The sequence below is a fragment of the Corvus moneduloides genome, chromosome 3 (genome assembly GCF_009650955.1).
Source record: "Corvus moneduloides isolate bCorMon1 chromosome 3, bCorMon1.pri, whole genome shotgun sequence".
Taxonomy (NCBI): Eukaryota; Metazoa; Chordata; class Aves; order Passeriformes; family Corvidae; genus Corvus; species Corvus moneduloides.
This window is the reverse complement of record NC_045478.1, coordinates 50634543-50652387: the sequence shown is the minus strand read 5'-3', so window position 1 is coordinate 50652387 and position 17845 is coordinate 50634543. Positions and strand designations below refer to the sequence as shown.

Below are 17845 nucleotides of genomic sequence, written 5' to 3'. Positions count from 1 at the left end.
CTTCCATCTGTTGAGACATTCATAAGATGTCACTCACTCTGATAGCTATACAATTTGTAAGCAGGACTCTGTAGGACCTATGTTTTCATGGACAAACAGGACTAGTTTAACTTTATTGTGTACTTATATGGCAGTTGCTTTAAATACAAGGTATTCTAGAGCACGGGGAAGTGTTTTGTATGTTTCACAGACAATTAAACAAAATTCTGGTATATTCTGTGTTTAATTGTCACCCAACCAAGACATTTTGAATTGTGCAGCATATTTTACAGTTTTCCATATTTGGACTAAATAGTTGGGGTTGGGGCTGCAGCCAGCCCTTGATCCTCAAAGGTATCAGGTTGTAGGTTCTGTAAATGAGCTTCAGGACAAAAGCCAGAACAAGAATACCTTAACTAATGACCATAACAAACGTTAACTGCATAGGCCAGTTGTTTCAAGTTCCTGGATAAACTACATGAGTTTTCCATCTAGTTAGATCCATGTCTCTGTCTCTTTCACTGAGTCACCAGTAACTGTATGGGAAACAAGCGACAGCGTCTTCTAGTGGCAGCATTTCTAGCATATCTTACCATGCAGGCAAAATATGTTTATATCCATAAATATGGCCAGTCCACGAGGTTACTGTCATTGTGATAGGTCAGGGAAAAAAGTTTAAATTAATTTTAAAAAGTACATCTCCAGAAAAGTGATCCTAAGTCACAAGTGCCCACAGAGAAAGGATTAGAGCCTATTCAATGGAGCCCACGTTAGATTAAGTTCACCAAGCCCATCAAGCTGCATTAGCATGAAATCAGTATGAGGACCATGAATAGTACACTAAAAAGCATTCTCTAAAAAGTTGCTCAGAAAGAGACAGAGAGAGGAGGCATCTCATGCCAGCAGAGGAGCAGCCCTTCAGTAATTTTCCAGGTGTGTCTGCCAGCAAGGATCAGGAACACACACCTCTCTGCTGGCATTTGCTTGACTCAGAGACCTACCAGTAAAACACATGCAAAGATGTTTCAGTTGGCTTTTTATGTTCCTTTTTTTTAGAATTTAAAACCATGAAGCAGGCATATTTGCCAGTCTCTGGGTACATGTAAGTGAGTGAACACAGACCCAAGACAGCAGTTATTTCTACAGCTCAGGCTGCCCAGGGGGAGCAGGGTGAATGAATGGGCTGTGCCAGGACAAGAGGAATGCTTAGTGACCAGGCAGCTCATTTATGGGGACCTCTCCAGCACTGGGCAGCTCTGTAACACCATAACACTGTAACAGCTGTGTCTCCTTGTTTCCCCTTTCTTTTCCACCCAAATGGGGGCTGTGAGCTGTCACTCAGGTCAATACACCAGTGTAATGTCGGCCTTTAGAACACGTGCACAGCAGAAAATCCCAGCTCTTTCATTTTCAGAGGAAGCTGTTAATAGGTCTGCCTCTCTCACTGAGGCACACTAACAAGTTCTTGTCTAAGCTGTCATTAATGTTTTCACTTAGATTTCCACATTAAAATAGGCAGCACTTCTAAGGGAAGTGTCTTGGCCAGGACTTACGGTGGAAGCACTGAGATTTTGCATTCTGAGAAATAACTTAAAGGTCTCTGGGGCCAAGTTCTTAAATTCCGTTTCTCCGTGTTCTCCCAGCAGAATCCCCATGGGATATGCAGACACAGAAATATACAGAAAGGTGTGACAGAGAAAATAGGAAGGTGGCAACATTGTGCCTAGACAGAAGTGGTGTATTCAGAGAGCTGGACTGGAAGACTGCCCTTTGCAGCATCGTTCAGAATGGATATAAATGAAGCACAGTTGTTTTGGTCAAGGGCAGAGAAAAGACCACTGCAGTAGTTGGGATAAAGTGGTGAAGGGAACACATGGGAAAATGTTAGACTTACACAGGTGTGGAACAGACTGAATCTTTGGGGCATTTATGATAAAGAAGTTATGAAATTTAGCCTGCATACAAGATAACAGAGAGCAGTCTGAGCTGATCACATTTCAGATTCAAGGTCTGAGTAAAAGAAAGAGATGCTACTGATCAGAACAAATGTAGGTGCTCCGTATTAGACAGTGTGATGTCTATTCAGCAGCAACGGGATAGTTTAGAATGTGAGTTTGGATAAGAGAAAAGAGATGAGTAAGTGTACTATATAAAGATATGTAGGGCAAGAGAGAGCTGCACAGAGGGATGGGGGGGTGCTCCCATACAATGGTGTTTTTTCTCAGTGGGGAGTAAAAACCAGGAGCAAAAATCTAGTCAGATAAATTTGCTGTAAATGCAGAGTACCATCAAAATATACTTGCAGCTCTAAGTTTTTGCTGTTCATTTTCTTGTTAATGCTTTTGACTCCTAGTAACATTCTGCATTTAATTCAGTTTTTCTACTTTTCTGAAGGGAAGTCACAAGAAAACAGAGCTGCAAGCAGCTGCAGAAGGCCACATAGATTTTGCCTAATATCTAAGAGAAATTTAATTTAAATTATCTGCCAGTTTCAATTAATTAAGGAACCTCCAAACAGCCTTTCATATGTCTTATTTCAGACATGATATTATTTGAGAAAGGATAGTTTTTCCAAGAAAAAAAAGGAGCAATAGTCTGTGGACATGATTCTAAGTAGTGGAGAAGAACATTTAAAAATTACTAGTATGTGAAAAAAGGTAATTTTATTTCACACTAAATCATATTAAGCAATTTCACTCTGCCTTCTTATCCTGCTCAACACAGTGAAACTGTTCATGACAAAGACTGTGCCCTAAATGAAGGACAAAAGAAGAAAGCTCTGGATATCTACCTGCTTACCTTTTGCTCAGAAGATTCATAATCTTCTTCGCTAAGTCTTTCCCAGAGCTGAAAAACAAACTGCTTATTCCTAACACGATCCTGCTGTTGGACTCCCTTTATGATTTCTCTTTTGACTTTTGCAGTCATTGTTTCCCTCTCTTCCATTTCACTGAATTTTGTTCCTCAACTTTGTTTTTCCTGTATTATTACTATTTTTGGTTGCAGTTATTGTAGTGCCAGCTTGAAGAAACAAGGCTGGTATTGTCTTTTGAAGACTCTGAAATTAGTATCTATTTTAATCTCTCTACAACCAGAGTTGCATTTCCACAGGTTTTCTGTCTTAGTGTCACCAGCTCCACCATTCTTGAGAAATGGAGCAGACAAGGAAGGTGATAATTTCAAGAAGGTGATCATTTCAGAAGAAAAGGAGGGAAGTAGCTGGGGAAATACCATTAATCCACAGAAAAGGGCCAACCCTATCAGATTAATCTGATGCTCTATGAAGAGCAGTGCAGGGTAATATACTCAGGATGCTGGCAAGGAGACAGGCATCTGTATTTTGGACTAATGTAGTCCTATTAAGGTCTATATGCTTGGAAATGTTCCTGGAGTGCTGTAGCTAAGCCTGGATCATGGCAACCCAGTCATCATTCCGCAGAACGTGGCCGCCTGCCTTGCCAGCTCAGATGCAATAATGCAGTTTTCCTAAGCAGATGTGTCTGAGACCTCAAGGGCACCACAGCACCCGAGATTCCTAACGACTCTGACAATCTGGCAGCAGATCTGTTTGGCACAGGGCACTACAAAGTCAATAGCAAGCTTTTGAGTTGTTTCTCTCTCCCCAACACCATATTGCTCTGTGTCTTTCAGTGAGAAGCAAAAAAAATTAAAAAAGGGTCAGGCTGAGAACGGAATGTGATAAAGAGCTGGTTGTGGCCTTCTGTACTGTTGTCACTTGACACAGCAGCTTCCTAGAGATATAGTGTGTCTGGAGTGAAATGTCCTGTGGGCAGTGGACTAAATAAATGGTCATTACCACTCTATAGACTCGAGAGAACACAGGTATCTGGCTATACACCCAAGCCAGTTCCAATGGGAGATTATGAGTCACAAATACTCTTTCAGCACTGATTGAGTGCTAACTTCTGAAAAATGAGCATATGTTTTCTTACCTGGCATCCACATACAGATGCTGATTTTGTGGGTGGTCTCAGAGTCTAGCAGCTTTTCTGGAGAAAGACTTTTACGACTTCTTTACAAAGAACTGGCTTCAAGGGCAGGTTAAAAGTAGTCCTAAATCTCAAAACTCTACAATAGCAGGCAAAAAACCAGAGTATTTTTAGGTTATTGTCACAGCTGTGGTATAACACTATAGGAAATCTTTATGTTTGAGTTTATCTGCATTATTTATTGTTTTCCGTCAGCTTTGCTGACATTTTCTTCTCCACTCTTTCAGTCGATATGTGGCATGAGGAGAAAATGACATGTCTGGTACACAGGACCACTTACATGAATCTGTGAACTTGTTCCGTGTTATATTTCCTTCTTTTCTTCCTTTGAAACCTGAATTGAGCAAGTGTCATGCATTAATCTTATTTCATCCCATCTCAGTCTTATGCTACAGAGAAAAAAATTGAAAACTGTGATTACTCATAAGAATTAAATTTCTTTTTTATATTGAAATATGAATCATTATGGAAAATAATTTAAAAAAAATCCAAGTTCCTTTTCTGCAGGGTCAGCACTTTACCATTCCCTAAAAAAGATGTTATTTTCAAATCTTTCAGTTCCCATTACCCATTTCATTTTACTGTGTCAAAAAAGAGAAGAATTTTGTCTCTTCTTAGACCATTCAATGCTATTAGGAATGAAAAATCCTCTCTCTAATGAAAAATCATGTTATGCTTTATCATGATCATTCTATTTCTTTAATACAGTTCATGTGGTGCAATAGTACTGTTGCAATTAAGGAAGCCACTGAAGCACAGGCTGCTGGGGAAAAAGTACAGCAGCACTCTATCTTTTCCTTGCCACTAGCCCAGGCCTTCCTCAGCGGTGAGACAGAAAAAATGGAGTGCGGAGGACCTGGAGGAGAAGCAGGAGCAGTAGCATGACTGGATATTCCAGGCAGACCATGACTAAGATCATGAACTGATGAGAATGCACACAATTTTGGGGATAGATTCCCTCCTTGCCCAAATACCATGTGATTTCATTGCCCAGAAAAAGTCTTAATTGCTTGATATGTATGAATTTTAGTGACAGTGAAAAATGGAAGAAACTGTAGTTACCATTCAAGAGACATAACACAAATGTGCCCAGTGATAAGTTCCCTGACTTGTTTTCTATCACTGTATTTAAATCCCGCATAAACTCAAAGATTTTTCTGCAGTGTATGACAACAAATATTTGTTGGTCAACAGATGACCCCTGCTGGTGTGAAAAATAAAAAAAGAAACATGTCAAGTGATAAATTCTACTAATAAAAACCACCTCCTATTTATTCTTTTCCCAGCCTCCTTTGTGCATATTTCCTTTGTTTTGTACTTCATTTTGATTAATCACATCACTCTATCAGGACTGTGTCTCTTCAGCCTGTTTTCCAAGGAAAGGATATTGTTGTTGTTTCTTATGCTTCCATCCATAATCAACCACATGCTATTCATTTATCTATAGCGTCTTCTCATCTCTGCTTCATGTGATCAAAAATTTCCCTTTGAGCATTTTCAAACAAGTTCCTGGCAATCTTCTTGTTTCATTTTCTGTTTATTTGGAATAAGTGATTATAGCAGCAGATTCTCTTTTCTGTGCTTCTGCATAATTCAGATTTTTATCAGTAATGCCATCATTATTAGTATGCTTCTTTTTCTGTTTTCTCCTACTCATTTGACTTTGACCTAACTTGAACCAAAAACTAACCTTTACAACAGTTCACAAACAATTTACATTATTTGTCCAGCATACCCACTATCTACCTTTATCCGTAATCCCTTCATCTTGTCAGGAACAATCCATCTACTTTTCAGTTGGTGTTATCATCAGAATTCTACACAGTTGTACTGTCTTCTCTTGGCAATTCACTCAATAACCCTAATCCTCTCACCAGCAAAGATGGGAATGCAGAGAAAGGGGTTAAATGAGGCACTCACATCAATACACTGGTAAGGTTACTTTCTCATGCTTCTTTTTTGAACTGTACCATGTCAGTCTAACAATTCAGATCAGATGTACATCTGAAATCACAAAGCACATTTTACATTTAATTTACACAAATTACATTTTTTTAAACATACATGATGTTGCACACATTTCTAGAAATCATACATTCAATTATTTGTATTGCTCTTTGTGCATTGTGACTCTCTTGGATAGCCAGGAACAAGCTCTCCTGTATGCATATTTAACTAAATTGTCCAAGACAGATATTCCTGATGTAAGCCTGCTGGAGCTCTGCAGCAGTGTGCTGTCATCTCTTTTGGTGGGAGGTTCCACATTCAGCATTCAGCTATTGGGAAAGTTCTGCCTGCAGCTTTATCCCAACCCTCCTCCTACTGGTCGGCAGGTTTTGTGCCAGTTCAGCTCTTGTCCCTAAAAGACAGAAAAAAAAATTAAAACATCCTTATTTTCCTCAAATAACTGCTAAAAATCTTGTCACTTTGGATTTCATTTTATCTTGTCTTCCAGCTTCTTGTTAAGTTTAAAAGTATATGTTCCTTACAGAAAACTTTGTGCACCTTATGTCCCAGAATTTTAATTACTTCCTTTTCATTTCTTCTTTCCATTTCATTTAAGTTTTGCCATGTTAGTCTCCAGCAACATTTTTGCCTTAGGGACCTTCACCTTAATCACATTCTGTTTGCACTAACCCTGTGTCTTAAATAGAAATGTTTTTTCGGTCCTCTCCTCTGGCACATAGAGCTATCTCAATACATCCATTGCAAGATGTAGCCTTTTCTGGAGTCAAGATATTATTTCTTCACATTTTTTTCCAGGAAAATATTAGAATCCAGGGAAAGTGTTATTGAGACCACCTCTCTGGAATAAAACTCCTTCATGGCCTTTAAATTAGATCCTAAAAGTGAGAACAAAAATGAAACAAACAAATAAATAATGTCATCCTTACATTTCTAGTGTATACTTAATACTTGACATTCTGTGGAAAGTTTTCTGTACTTAGGTACACCCACACATAAAACTGGAACTGGTTTGGGTTTGGGCTTTTTTTTGATTGGTTGATTTGCTTGGTTTGTGTTTGTTTTGTGGTTTGGTTGGTTGGTGTTTTTGTACTGAGTCTCATTTCAAACATTAATACTGAGGTCAGGAGGCCTTGTGGAATGTATTTCAGGAAACAGCTTGTCATTAATTTGATTTTGTTTTGGCCTGATGACCTCCACAGCCTCACTAAGGCTTGCAGGCAGATATGAAGTGGGTCCAAGAGCCTGTGTAAAGGAGAACACATGGAAAGCACTTTAGTTTCAAGTGTAGAGGGCTGCATATGTATATGTTTTCTGAGAGATGAAGTTCAGAACCAATTGTTGTAGCATTGAAGTGAAACTTTCATTTAGACGGAGAAAAACTGAAAGATTTAAAACTTGGAACCTATGAAAATTTATCGTCATCATCTTCACGTCCTTCCCTTTCATCTCTTTTAATCATCATCATTATCATCACCATCATCATGTCCTTCTCTTTCATCCTTTTTAATCAAATAGTTAAAAGAGTAGTTGACAGTAACATATCAACACAGAGATATAATACCTGTGCATTTTTCTTAATATTTCACCTTTGGCTACATCTTTTCTGCCTTGCTCAATGTAGAGAATTCCTCATTTATTCATGATTTTTATTGAAAAAGAAAAGTATATTGCAAAAAGGCAAAAGTTTATCATGTAATTAAAGCTCTAGAAAGGAATTATTTCAGACTGAATCTCACTGGTGCTACAGGTTTTCTCTGTGACCTTGAGCAAATCACTTAATCTCTCTGTACTTCCTCTCCTCATTTATTTTTTAAAGGATAGTTATACTTCTTCTGTCTCTGTATTTACATTGCAAACTCCTTTTACTCTGTGCTTTATATTATTCTTGTTGCAATAAAGATCTTATCTAAGAATTCTTATTATAGAGTTGCCCTTATCTGTGTAAAAAGCAATATATATTGTGTGAAAAGTTATCCTGTATGATAGGTTATCCTGAGCTATGACCTGGCTGTATAAGGAGTTACTACTATTATTATTGTATCGGAAGTGTTTTAGAGACCAAGTCAGACTCAGACCTTCAGCACTGCATGGCTCTTTTATCAAGAGATGGTGGGCTGAAATTAGAAAGGCTTTCTCTATAGCAGTAAAATAAATGTGCTTCAGAATGGCTATTCAACAATGCTTGAAGAGAACCAGTATGGAGTGACCTGCATCTGCGCCTTTAAACCCAGTCAGCACTGGGGCAGGCAGGTTACATGAGTGCTGCCTGCTGGGAATGGTTTCCAGCTTGTATTATCTCCCTGACTGCATCCCGGATTCTTAAGAGAGCTTTCTGGGCCAAAAGTTTAACAGCGTGGGCATGACAAAGAAATATTTGTAGTCTCTGTTAGCAGTGGCCAGTCAAACCTTTCACTCTCCCAACAATTCTGCCTCTGTATATAGATACATGCTTATAAATAATCTATCCCAGTCTTGCTTGATGTAAATCCTAAGGCTGAAAAAGAATAAAATGTGCTGCAAAAGAAGCTTTGCTGTAGTTAAACATAAGAAACTTGACATCAAAAATTGTTCAAAATAAGTGCAGCCAAAATTTAGGAAAAAAAGTTGTTCAAACTACTCCATAATCGAGTAAACATTCCTTGATAGAGGGAGTGAGACTCTGGATCAGTAGTTCAGGCAATTACACTTTATATTTATGATTTTTGTTATCAAGAGGATCCGTTTGGTGATGAAAGCATTCTTTTAGTGTAGACGGTATGGCTTTACTTATCCTGAGCCGGTGAAAGGACTGGAACTTATTTCTCCTTATATCTACAAGAAAGTTCAAAACTGGTACAGAATAGAGAACCATGTAATCTTTGATTGTGCTCTGAAAGCAGGGACTGATCTTGCTTCTCAGTTCATGTAAGAATGTATTAGAAATCCAGCTCTGAGTCTCCTAAAGCGATCTGTAGTCCAGACACAAATGTAATGTCTGAGGAAGGGTCAAACTAAAGACAAACAGTTTTATTCAGCATTCGCTTCCACCTTCCCTAGGAACCTCCTGGTTAAATTCTCTTGGCATAAGGTCATGTATTTACTTCTGTCTGCCTCATAACTATAGTATTTGAAGCAATGTTCATTTATGGGATTTATAAGGTCTCTGGAGAACATCAGAAAAAGAAATTTAAATATATGCTTTGGTATTGCTAAAAACTGGGGATGTAGGCACGCTTGTTTCAAGGATGACAGTTTGTGTCCCATCAGTTCTTGAGGTGACAATCAAGGCTGGTGTCAGGCAGGTGAGGAGCTTAAGTGGTTCTCCAGAGAACAGACTAAGCTGATGCCCAGCACAGACACAGCTTATAGAATACACTGATGCAAAAAAATCATTATTGTGCCCACCCCAGATACCTGCTTCTCAGTCTGTCATAAATACTTGCTGGCATGGATCAGGACATCTTTTTTAGATTTCTCTCCAGCATGCACTCTAATAATCATAGAGACACAGTAAACGTGCCTCCATAAACTGTACACAGGACCTGCAAGTCTAGCTCCTGGTTATTGCTGCCTTACTTGACATCAGAGCACTTAAACCTCTGTTGAAATCTAGCTCTGTCTGATTCCGAAAGGCTTAAAATCTAAACATATTTACCTAACAAAGTGTCCTATTACAATATGAGCTTCTACAAGACCTACATTTTGGCTATCCAGCAGCCTTGGCAATGGTGGGTGCAGCTGAACTGTCACTTCCAAAATTACTATCCTACCCCAGATACATTGCCATGTGGGACAGAAAAACAGTAGCAAACAAAAGAACTTTAACTACTTATTTTGCAGTTTTGCAAAAATTTTGCAAGTGTGGCTTAATCAGCTGCAACACCTGATTAAACATTACCCTGCATATTGCTTTCTGGTGAGTGTTTTATGTGTTCTTGTTTCTGCAGACTGAAGAAGTCCTGAAGATTGATGGAGGGCCATGCTATTCAAACAGCAGGCGTTGCTGAGACAGAAGCTCTTTGTGCTAGGCAGCCTTGCTATTGGAAGTCTCCTATATCTAGTTGCCAGAGTTGGGAGTTTGGATAGGTAAGTCATGAAGTAGCTACTCTCTTATTTACAATGGGCTAAGATTGTCTGAGTCTTTGCTTCAAGGGTCTGATTTCTTTAATTCTTTGGTTTTTGGTTTTGTTTTTTTTAGTGTCTACTCACATATAGAAAGACAGAAAGACTGCCATTTTAATAGTGGTTTTCATTACTTATTCCTACCCTTTGGAGAAGAGAGTAGGAAAACAGTCACAGTCATCTCTGTCAAAGTTCTTCTGTGTGTCCATTTGTATTCTGAGCACACTGACATTTGTTTTCAGTGAAGAAATAAACCAGCATCCAGTAAAAACGTCATTACAGTAGCTCATTTTGCCTGTGTACATCTGTGTTGACCTCTAGTTTCAGCAAAACAGCTATGATGTATTTATACATCTCCTTTTCTGAATTTGTGAGCAAGCAATTAATGTGCTACAGTGGTAGTTAAAATAAAGTATGAGCCTGCAGAGCAGCTCGTCAAGTTTTGAATACTATTTCATTTGAAAGATTGCTTCAGGGTTTGAGAATTTTAACTATGTTAATTAGCTGGTATTTTCTGTAGCCGAATGTGCTAAATAAGTGGGTTTTCTCTGTAAATGATTTCCTGGAGAATGGCAGAAAGTACAGCAGAGAAAATCAAAGAGCTTTTGGCACTTCTGACCAGGCTGAGTTTTGACCAGTTTTTGACAGTGCTACAGTAGTGCTACCTGCACTGACACTGCTGTTTCTGTCAGCTTTGAAATGGCCTGGGATTGCTGTGGAAGCTGCTCCACAAAGGCACAACACAAAAAAAAAAAAAAAAAATCTGTTTCAAAAGAATGAATGAAAAAAAGACTATAGGATTTCCAGAAGCTGGTAGACACTTGCAAGTTTTAATGGTATATTCATGTCCTTCTTTTAAATTATGCAATGTATTAGTTGATTTCAAAATTGTAACACAATGCTGTGTGACTATACAGTGCTTGGAAAGTGAAGACCTACTGTCCATTGCTAGGTAATGGTGGGCTCCATCACTGGTCACTGGGTGCCTTCTTCAACTCCTCAAATCCACTCCAGAAGAAGAAGGAGACCATGTACTCAGCTAGGATGAAGTGCATTACAAATTAAGCCCTGGAACTTATATCTTCTTTCCCCTGGTGTTCAAATCATGTCTGATACTTCAGAAGTAGAAACTTCAGTGAAACTAATATGATTCTGTAAATGGAGGCAGAAATCCTTACTGGTCCCTGCAAAAGTATATTTTATGCCTGGAGGCATGAAATCTAATTAACCTTCTGCTATTATCTATGCTTGCACATCTACAGAATTTACTGATGGCTATAAAATTATCTCGCCACAGTATTTGACTCGTTGACCTCCTGTGGCAGTGAATTCTGCTGGTTTCATACATAGTGTTGCCAATGGCAGTAAAATTCAGTTTTGTTCTCTTGCTTTACCTAGTGTGAAGCATACCACACTGCTAAAAAGTCCTGTGTATGGACTTGTTATGAAATAAAGAGAGAAAGAGGTACCAGAAAGGACAAGACACAGATGAATTAACTAGAAATATTCTTCTGCCTCATTGTTGTTGAATCTGTCAGTAAAAGGATGCTGAGAGGCTTCAACAGACTTTGGAATAACTAATTGTTCAGGAAGAAATCCAGATTCATTTATGCTTAATTTATGCTGATTTAATTTGAACAAGAGAGCTGGGGATGGCTCATGCTTAATAGCCTCAGATTAGGCTCCCCAATGGCAGTGTCTTGAGTTTTCCTAGGCCCAAAGGGAAATTACCACTAGCTTATCTGATTCATTGAGTCATAAAGTCTGATAGCATGAGCCCTTCCCTCCAGGGGAGGCCACCTTCCTTCAGCTCCTGAGTACATGGATCTGCTTCACATGTGGAATCTCAAATAGATTCTGTGGCAATTTCGAGAATATCTGGATTAGTCTTTGAGTTACCTGACTCAGTACCAGGAGCATTACCAGGAGTCTCCACACCTGATTTCTATGCTACAAACTACTCCTGCTGGAACCAGACTTATAATCTTTTCCTACTGTGGAAGAAAATTAGCAAGTATTCTGGATCTGGAGAGACAGCTCATTAAGATTGCCCAGACCTACTTCAGCTGTTTTGAAATTTTTCAGAAATACAGTTCCCAGAGATGAATTGTTTTATGGCAGGTTTTCTCAAGAGTAATTGTGGAGTTTTAATTGAGAAATTACCTGTTTTGGGAGAGCAACTCAGTGATATAATAAGTGCCATATACTCTGTCTTAGTAAAGAATTGTTATTTAATGGGAAAATGACTCAGACAATAAAGAATATTAGCATGTTGCAACATAAGAGTAAATAGTTACATCTAGGATTAAACTGTGAGGATCTGCCTTTTACCCACCACTGCCAAGCTTTTTTAAAAGTTACTTTTTTATTGTTTAGAGAGAGTAGAAGCAGGGGGAAAGAGTAGAAAAAAACCTGAAATCTAGAGGCTGAGGACGAACTTCTAACAACATCCAATCTTTTCCCTTAGGCTAGAGGATATCTTGAGTATTTATTTACTTTTAAAGGAAACCACCCTGTTTGACAAGCTGTTGTGTTACACTGAAGGCAGTGCTAGCTGCCTTTTTGAGCAAGAGATAAAATTAGTTGAGATGGGTCTGGAACTGCTGTTGTGGAATCCTCATTGCTTGAAAACAAATAACAAATACACAGAAGGAGAGAGAAGAGAACAGAGACAGCAATCGCAGCTTCTGTTTCCTGTGCTTTTAACTGCCACCTTGCTGTTACATTAAGACTCTCACCAGCCACACCACAAGTTATAGCAGTGTTAAGACATTTCTTCCTTTTTTTTTTTTCCTAATATGAGCAGGCTTGCATCAGCATTTCAATAATTCAGTCTTTGCCACCAAGTCAGGCTTATTCAGATGGCAGAGAGCAAAGGGATGGAAGAAGCTAGAAACTTGAGAACAGAAATAACAGGAACCCATTTCTCATCACACTTTCTAATTAGTCTTCAGGACTTAGCTAGAGCTCATTTGAACTAAGCAGTGTCATATGGATTGTTTCTTTGGCTCTGTCTGGACAGGTTATATCTCTCAGCATCTGGATAATCAAGGAAACAGCTAGCAGGTCAGCCAGGGGGATCAAACTTACTTTGTCCCAACCATCCATTGTCCTAGCATCAGTGTCAAATTAGAGACCCCAACAAGCAGTGATGGATGGAAAACCCACAAAGAAATAAATAATTATGTCCTGAAAGTGGGGTTTGAATAATATACAGTAAATGAATGAGGGACCACATGCTGAGAAACCAGAATAAATACTGAATACCTAAACAGCTATTAATGAGCATTGCCCATCTGGTATACTGGCTAAGGCAGGGGTCCTGTGAAAAATAATAGCATGCAGCCGTGTAATTTAAGAACTGTATCATAATATATGTGCACAGTAAGCTCACACTAAAATTGCCTAGGCAACCTTTGTTCTTACATATCCTTAATTTTGGAGAGCACGGCTCCACAAAATTAGTAATAATATTTTTTAGGACCTTGGAAGCTCTCTGCACACACCAATTTAATCTTCAGTGAAATATTGGCCTGTATAATGTCCAAAGTGCTGATTTGAGAGTGGAGATGAGAGTTTATTCAAGGTTCTGTAGGAGCAAAGTTTTAACATTTTTCTTACTGAACCACTTATTGGATCCAGTGGCATCAGATAAAAGAACAAAGAAGTAGAGAAGTGGAAAAGAAGGGAAATAATTGTAGCTGAATATAAAAGAATTGTAGAAAAAGGGGGTTGCGAAAGAAGAAAGAATAAGGCACAAAACGAGGTTCGGTGGGAGGATACAAAATTGATTATAAGGAAATCATTGATGTAATGATGCAATAAATGTATTTTTAAAAATTCTTCTTGCCATTCTTTTTCTACCTTGCTAATCTTATCTGAATTAGAACCTTGGACTTTCTGGTTCTGACTGGCAGAGAAAACACTGGACATATTGCAAAGAGGAGGAGAAATATTGAAAGGTGATGCCTAGAAAGCTGTTTTTCATTCCTTTTGTTCTTCACTCAAAAAATCATCTCTGGATCAACACAATGGAAAGCAGAGGAAAGACTTCAGGCTGGAATAGGAAAAGTGTGGGAAAGAGATTACTTAAATGAACTGGATTTTCAGATCAAACTGACCAAATATAATTCATCTTAGAATGCTATAAAAACTGCCAAACCCATCACAAAATAATGAGTTTTTAATTTAAAATGTTTAATGTCACAATCCGCTAATACGAGCGGGGATCATGATGGTTCGTTTTATAGATCTTAGAGTGTAAAAGGACAAAAGAGATTTCAGTTTTAATCATAACAGTGCACCTTTATTAAGTGCCCACAACACAGTAATGCAATAGAGGAGAGAAAGAGAGAAAGAAACACAAAGTAAAAGAGTAGAGAGGAAGAAAAAGGGGGGCAATAGCTACCAACAGAGGAGATGAAGTCCTCGTGGTCTGCTGCCAATAGATCCGTCTTCTTTCCATGGGGAGATCTCGAGCTCAGTTATTTCAGAAAGTCCCTTTATAGTCCTTTTCAGAAGCGAGGGGCAGCTGGCCAAGAGGTGGGAGAAATCTACAGCCATTGTTATGGGGCCCGTTGCTTTGGGAAAACAGGTACAGGACAGGTCATTCCTTTTTGCTTCAGCGCAGTCCTTCCCACCTGGGCAGCAAGAACAGCGCAGTCCATTGCGACCTGCACTAATTTTCCTCAGGAATGCGTACCAGTTCCCAGTGGGCACACCCGCAGGCAACACTTGACAGACATCCCACCTCAGCCAGGCCAGGCCAGACTGTGTTCAGTCTGTCCTCGGCGATGATCATGAGGCAGATGAGGGATCTTCGGACCGTCTCTTACACCATCCTGTGACTCACGACTGCTATCAAGCGAGCTCCATCAGCACGATTTTGTAGTGTTGTTGTGAAGTCTTCAGGACTCATCAATGCTGGTAGCATATCCCAGAAAAGGGTAGAGAAAATAAGAAAGGAAGAAAAAGAAAATAAAAGAAAAAAGAAGGAAGCAAAAGAAGGAATAAGTAATTTTTTAATCAGAATACACATGTAATTTTTGATTCAAAATACAGCTCTAATTTCTTATCACATCTTATTTTAATACTCATGTAGTTCATCTCGTGTCAATAACCTTGGGTGTGTCCACAGTGGATGGGATATTGACCAAATTGTGGACATCTATTATAGATGTCAATTGTGTTAACCATTTCATCATTTTCCAATTCATGGTGTACAAGATTGTTGATAAAACAAAACCAATCAAAACTAAAATCAAGACAACAATGATGAGATGACACAATTTGTTCAGGACACCTGTAGCAGTAGGTGACCACCCAAAAAGAGTATCCCACCACCGGTTTAGGTGAGGTTCAAGACCCAAGAACAGTAATCACAGTTCCTATGCTGGCACAGAGCAGGGGGGTGAAGTTAGGATTTACCCAGCTAAATCAGAGCAAAATACCAGACTAAATAATAAAAAATTTGTGAATTATTTAACCACTTGCAGAATAAATAAAAGTTGAAAAACAGGCACATCACATTACATTCAAAAATGTTCCCAAGAGCATGATTCCCTTATACATAAAACTTGTGTTGAGAGATATCCTCTTTTTACAAATACCTCTTATTTTACTTGCAGACTACAGCCCCTGTGCCCCATCGATGGTCGTTTTGGACCCCGTGGCCAGGACGAAATCCCATTGAGAGCCCTGCAGTTCAAACGAGGTCTGCTCCATGAATTTCGAAAGGGCAATGCCACCAAGGAACAAATTCGACTGCACAATCTGGTTCAGCAGCTTCCCAAGGCCATTATCATTGGGGTGCGGAAAGGAGGCACCCGAGCACTACTGGAGATGCTGAACCTTCACCCTGCAGTGGTCAAAGCTTCTCAAGAGATTCACTTCTTTGACAATGATGAAAACTATGCCAAGGGAATTGAGTGGTACCGGAAAAAAATGCCTTTTTCTTACCCTCATCAAATAACAATTGAGAAAAGCCCTGCGTATTTTATCACCGAGGAAGTACCTGAAAGGATTTACAAAATGAACTCATCTATCAAATTATTGATCATTGTCAGGGAACCTACCACAAGAGCTATTTCTGATTACACTCAGGTGCTGGAAGGCAAGGAAAGAAAGAACAAAACTTACTACAAATTTGAGAAGCTGGCTATTGATCCTAATACCTGCGAAGTGAACACTAAGTACAAGGCAGTGAGAACCAGCATCTACACAAAACATCTGGAGAGGTGGTTAAAATACTTCCCAATCGAGCAGTTTCATATCGTGGATGGAGACCGGCTCATCACAGACCCACTACCAGAACTCCAGCTGGTTGAGAAGTTCCTAAATCTTCCTCCGAGGATAAGTCAGTACAATTTATACTTCAATGCCACCAGAGGGTTTTACTGCTTGCGATTTAACATTGTCTTTAACAAGTGCCTGGCGGGTAGCAAGGGACGCATCCATCCAGAGGTGGATACCTCTGTCATTACCAAATTGCGCAAGTTCTTCCATCCTTTTAATCAGAAATTTTACCAGATCACGGCGAGGACATTTAACTGGCCCTAAACTAAACTTCATACACCACTTTCTGTTGCACCTGAGGCATGAGATAGATGTCTCTGCTGAAATATGCACTTTTCATAGACATGGCTAGCAAAGTAACTTTTTCATGCATATGTGTACATAATGCAGTGTGTGACCAAATATACGGTGGGATCGATTTTTTCTACAGAGTAGTAACTAACATAAATTTACTGTCAATATAGTTGCATCTTTTAAGATATAATAATAAAGGGAAAGGAGGTATTTAGGGAAACAAAGTCAGACACTGTTAAAAGGGTCAGTGTTCCTCTTGCTTAGTGAAGTGTTTATGTGAGATACTTATTGATCTAAGCAGAACATTAGTTTATGCCGTAAAAATTCTTGTCAAAAGTCTGTAAAGCTGTGAGAAAGCATAATCTTGAGGCTATATTTGGTATGTGTATTGCTAAAGGAATACTGACACTTTAAACACAGTGCTGAATTTTTACAATGAGAGTGAATAGTACTATTTTCTTATTATTTTAAATTAATATCTTATCTCATACAAACTACATTGTTTTAGAGTTCCTGTGGTGAGTTTGCACTATTGTTTTATGGTATGGACCATAGTGTCACTTGTAGCATGTCAATCATGTGTCAAGAAAAGGTCAAATAATTTTTTCTTCTATACTTGTGTGTCGACAAAGCTAAACATGGTGTACATAGTGTACAATGTTTGTAAATACTGGTTTCACACTAAGTAATTCTATTTTGTAAACTGAATATGGCTATTTAATTTATTGTGAAAATTAAATTTATTGTGGTATTTAAAAATGGAATGGATTAAAATTACCTATATGTGCAATGGCTTTTCATCTTTGCCTGATGTATGTCATTGTGGTCACTTAGCTTAGACAGATCATATGTATGTGTGAGAGAGGTTTGCTCAGGTAACCTTGCTTTATAGACAGTTGAGAAAACTGATACATGTGGCCAAGCAGGGTTTATTCAAAAGCTCATCCTTCTATGAATCTGGTGTAATGCTCAACTCAAAGAACATTGTTGCTGTTTTGTTGTGGCACTTTGCTAAAATTAATTCTGTTGCCTGTGAGGCTAAAGCATGACTGTAAAAGTCTGCTGTAACCAGGTATATCAAAAAAGCAGAGCCCTCATTAAAACCAAAATAACAGACAGACAGAAAAAATTAGCAGAAAGGTTTTGGAGATTTCATCAGCAAAAGCTGGTGATGCTTCAGAAGTCAAAGGAAGCAGTTG

General features: G+C 38.8%; 1 protein-coding gene across 3 annotated transcripts in view; it reads left to right on the top strand.

The window, feature by feature from the left end:
* Positions 1 to 17443, top strand: part of HS3ST5 (heparan sulfate-glucosamine 3-sulfotransferase 5) — a 200752-nt gene extending 183309 nt beyond the window's left edge. For all 3 annotated transcript variants that reach the window (XM_032101521.1, XM_032101520.1, XM_032101522.1), the window contains exons 3-4: positions 9884 to 10022; positions 15686 to 17443. In XM_032101521.1, the coding sequence (XP_031957412.1) occupies positions 9916 to 10022; positions 15686 to 16616 (1038 nt within the window). In that variant the 5' untranslated portion in view covers positions 9884 to 9915 and the 3' untranslated portion in view covers positions 16617 to 17443. The remainder of the gene's footprint in view (positions 1 to 9883; positions 10023 to 15685) is intronic.
* The last annotated feature ends 402 nt before the right edge of the window (positions 17444 to 17845 follow it).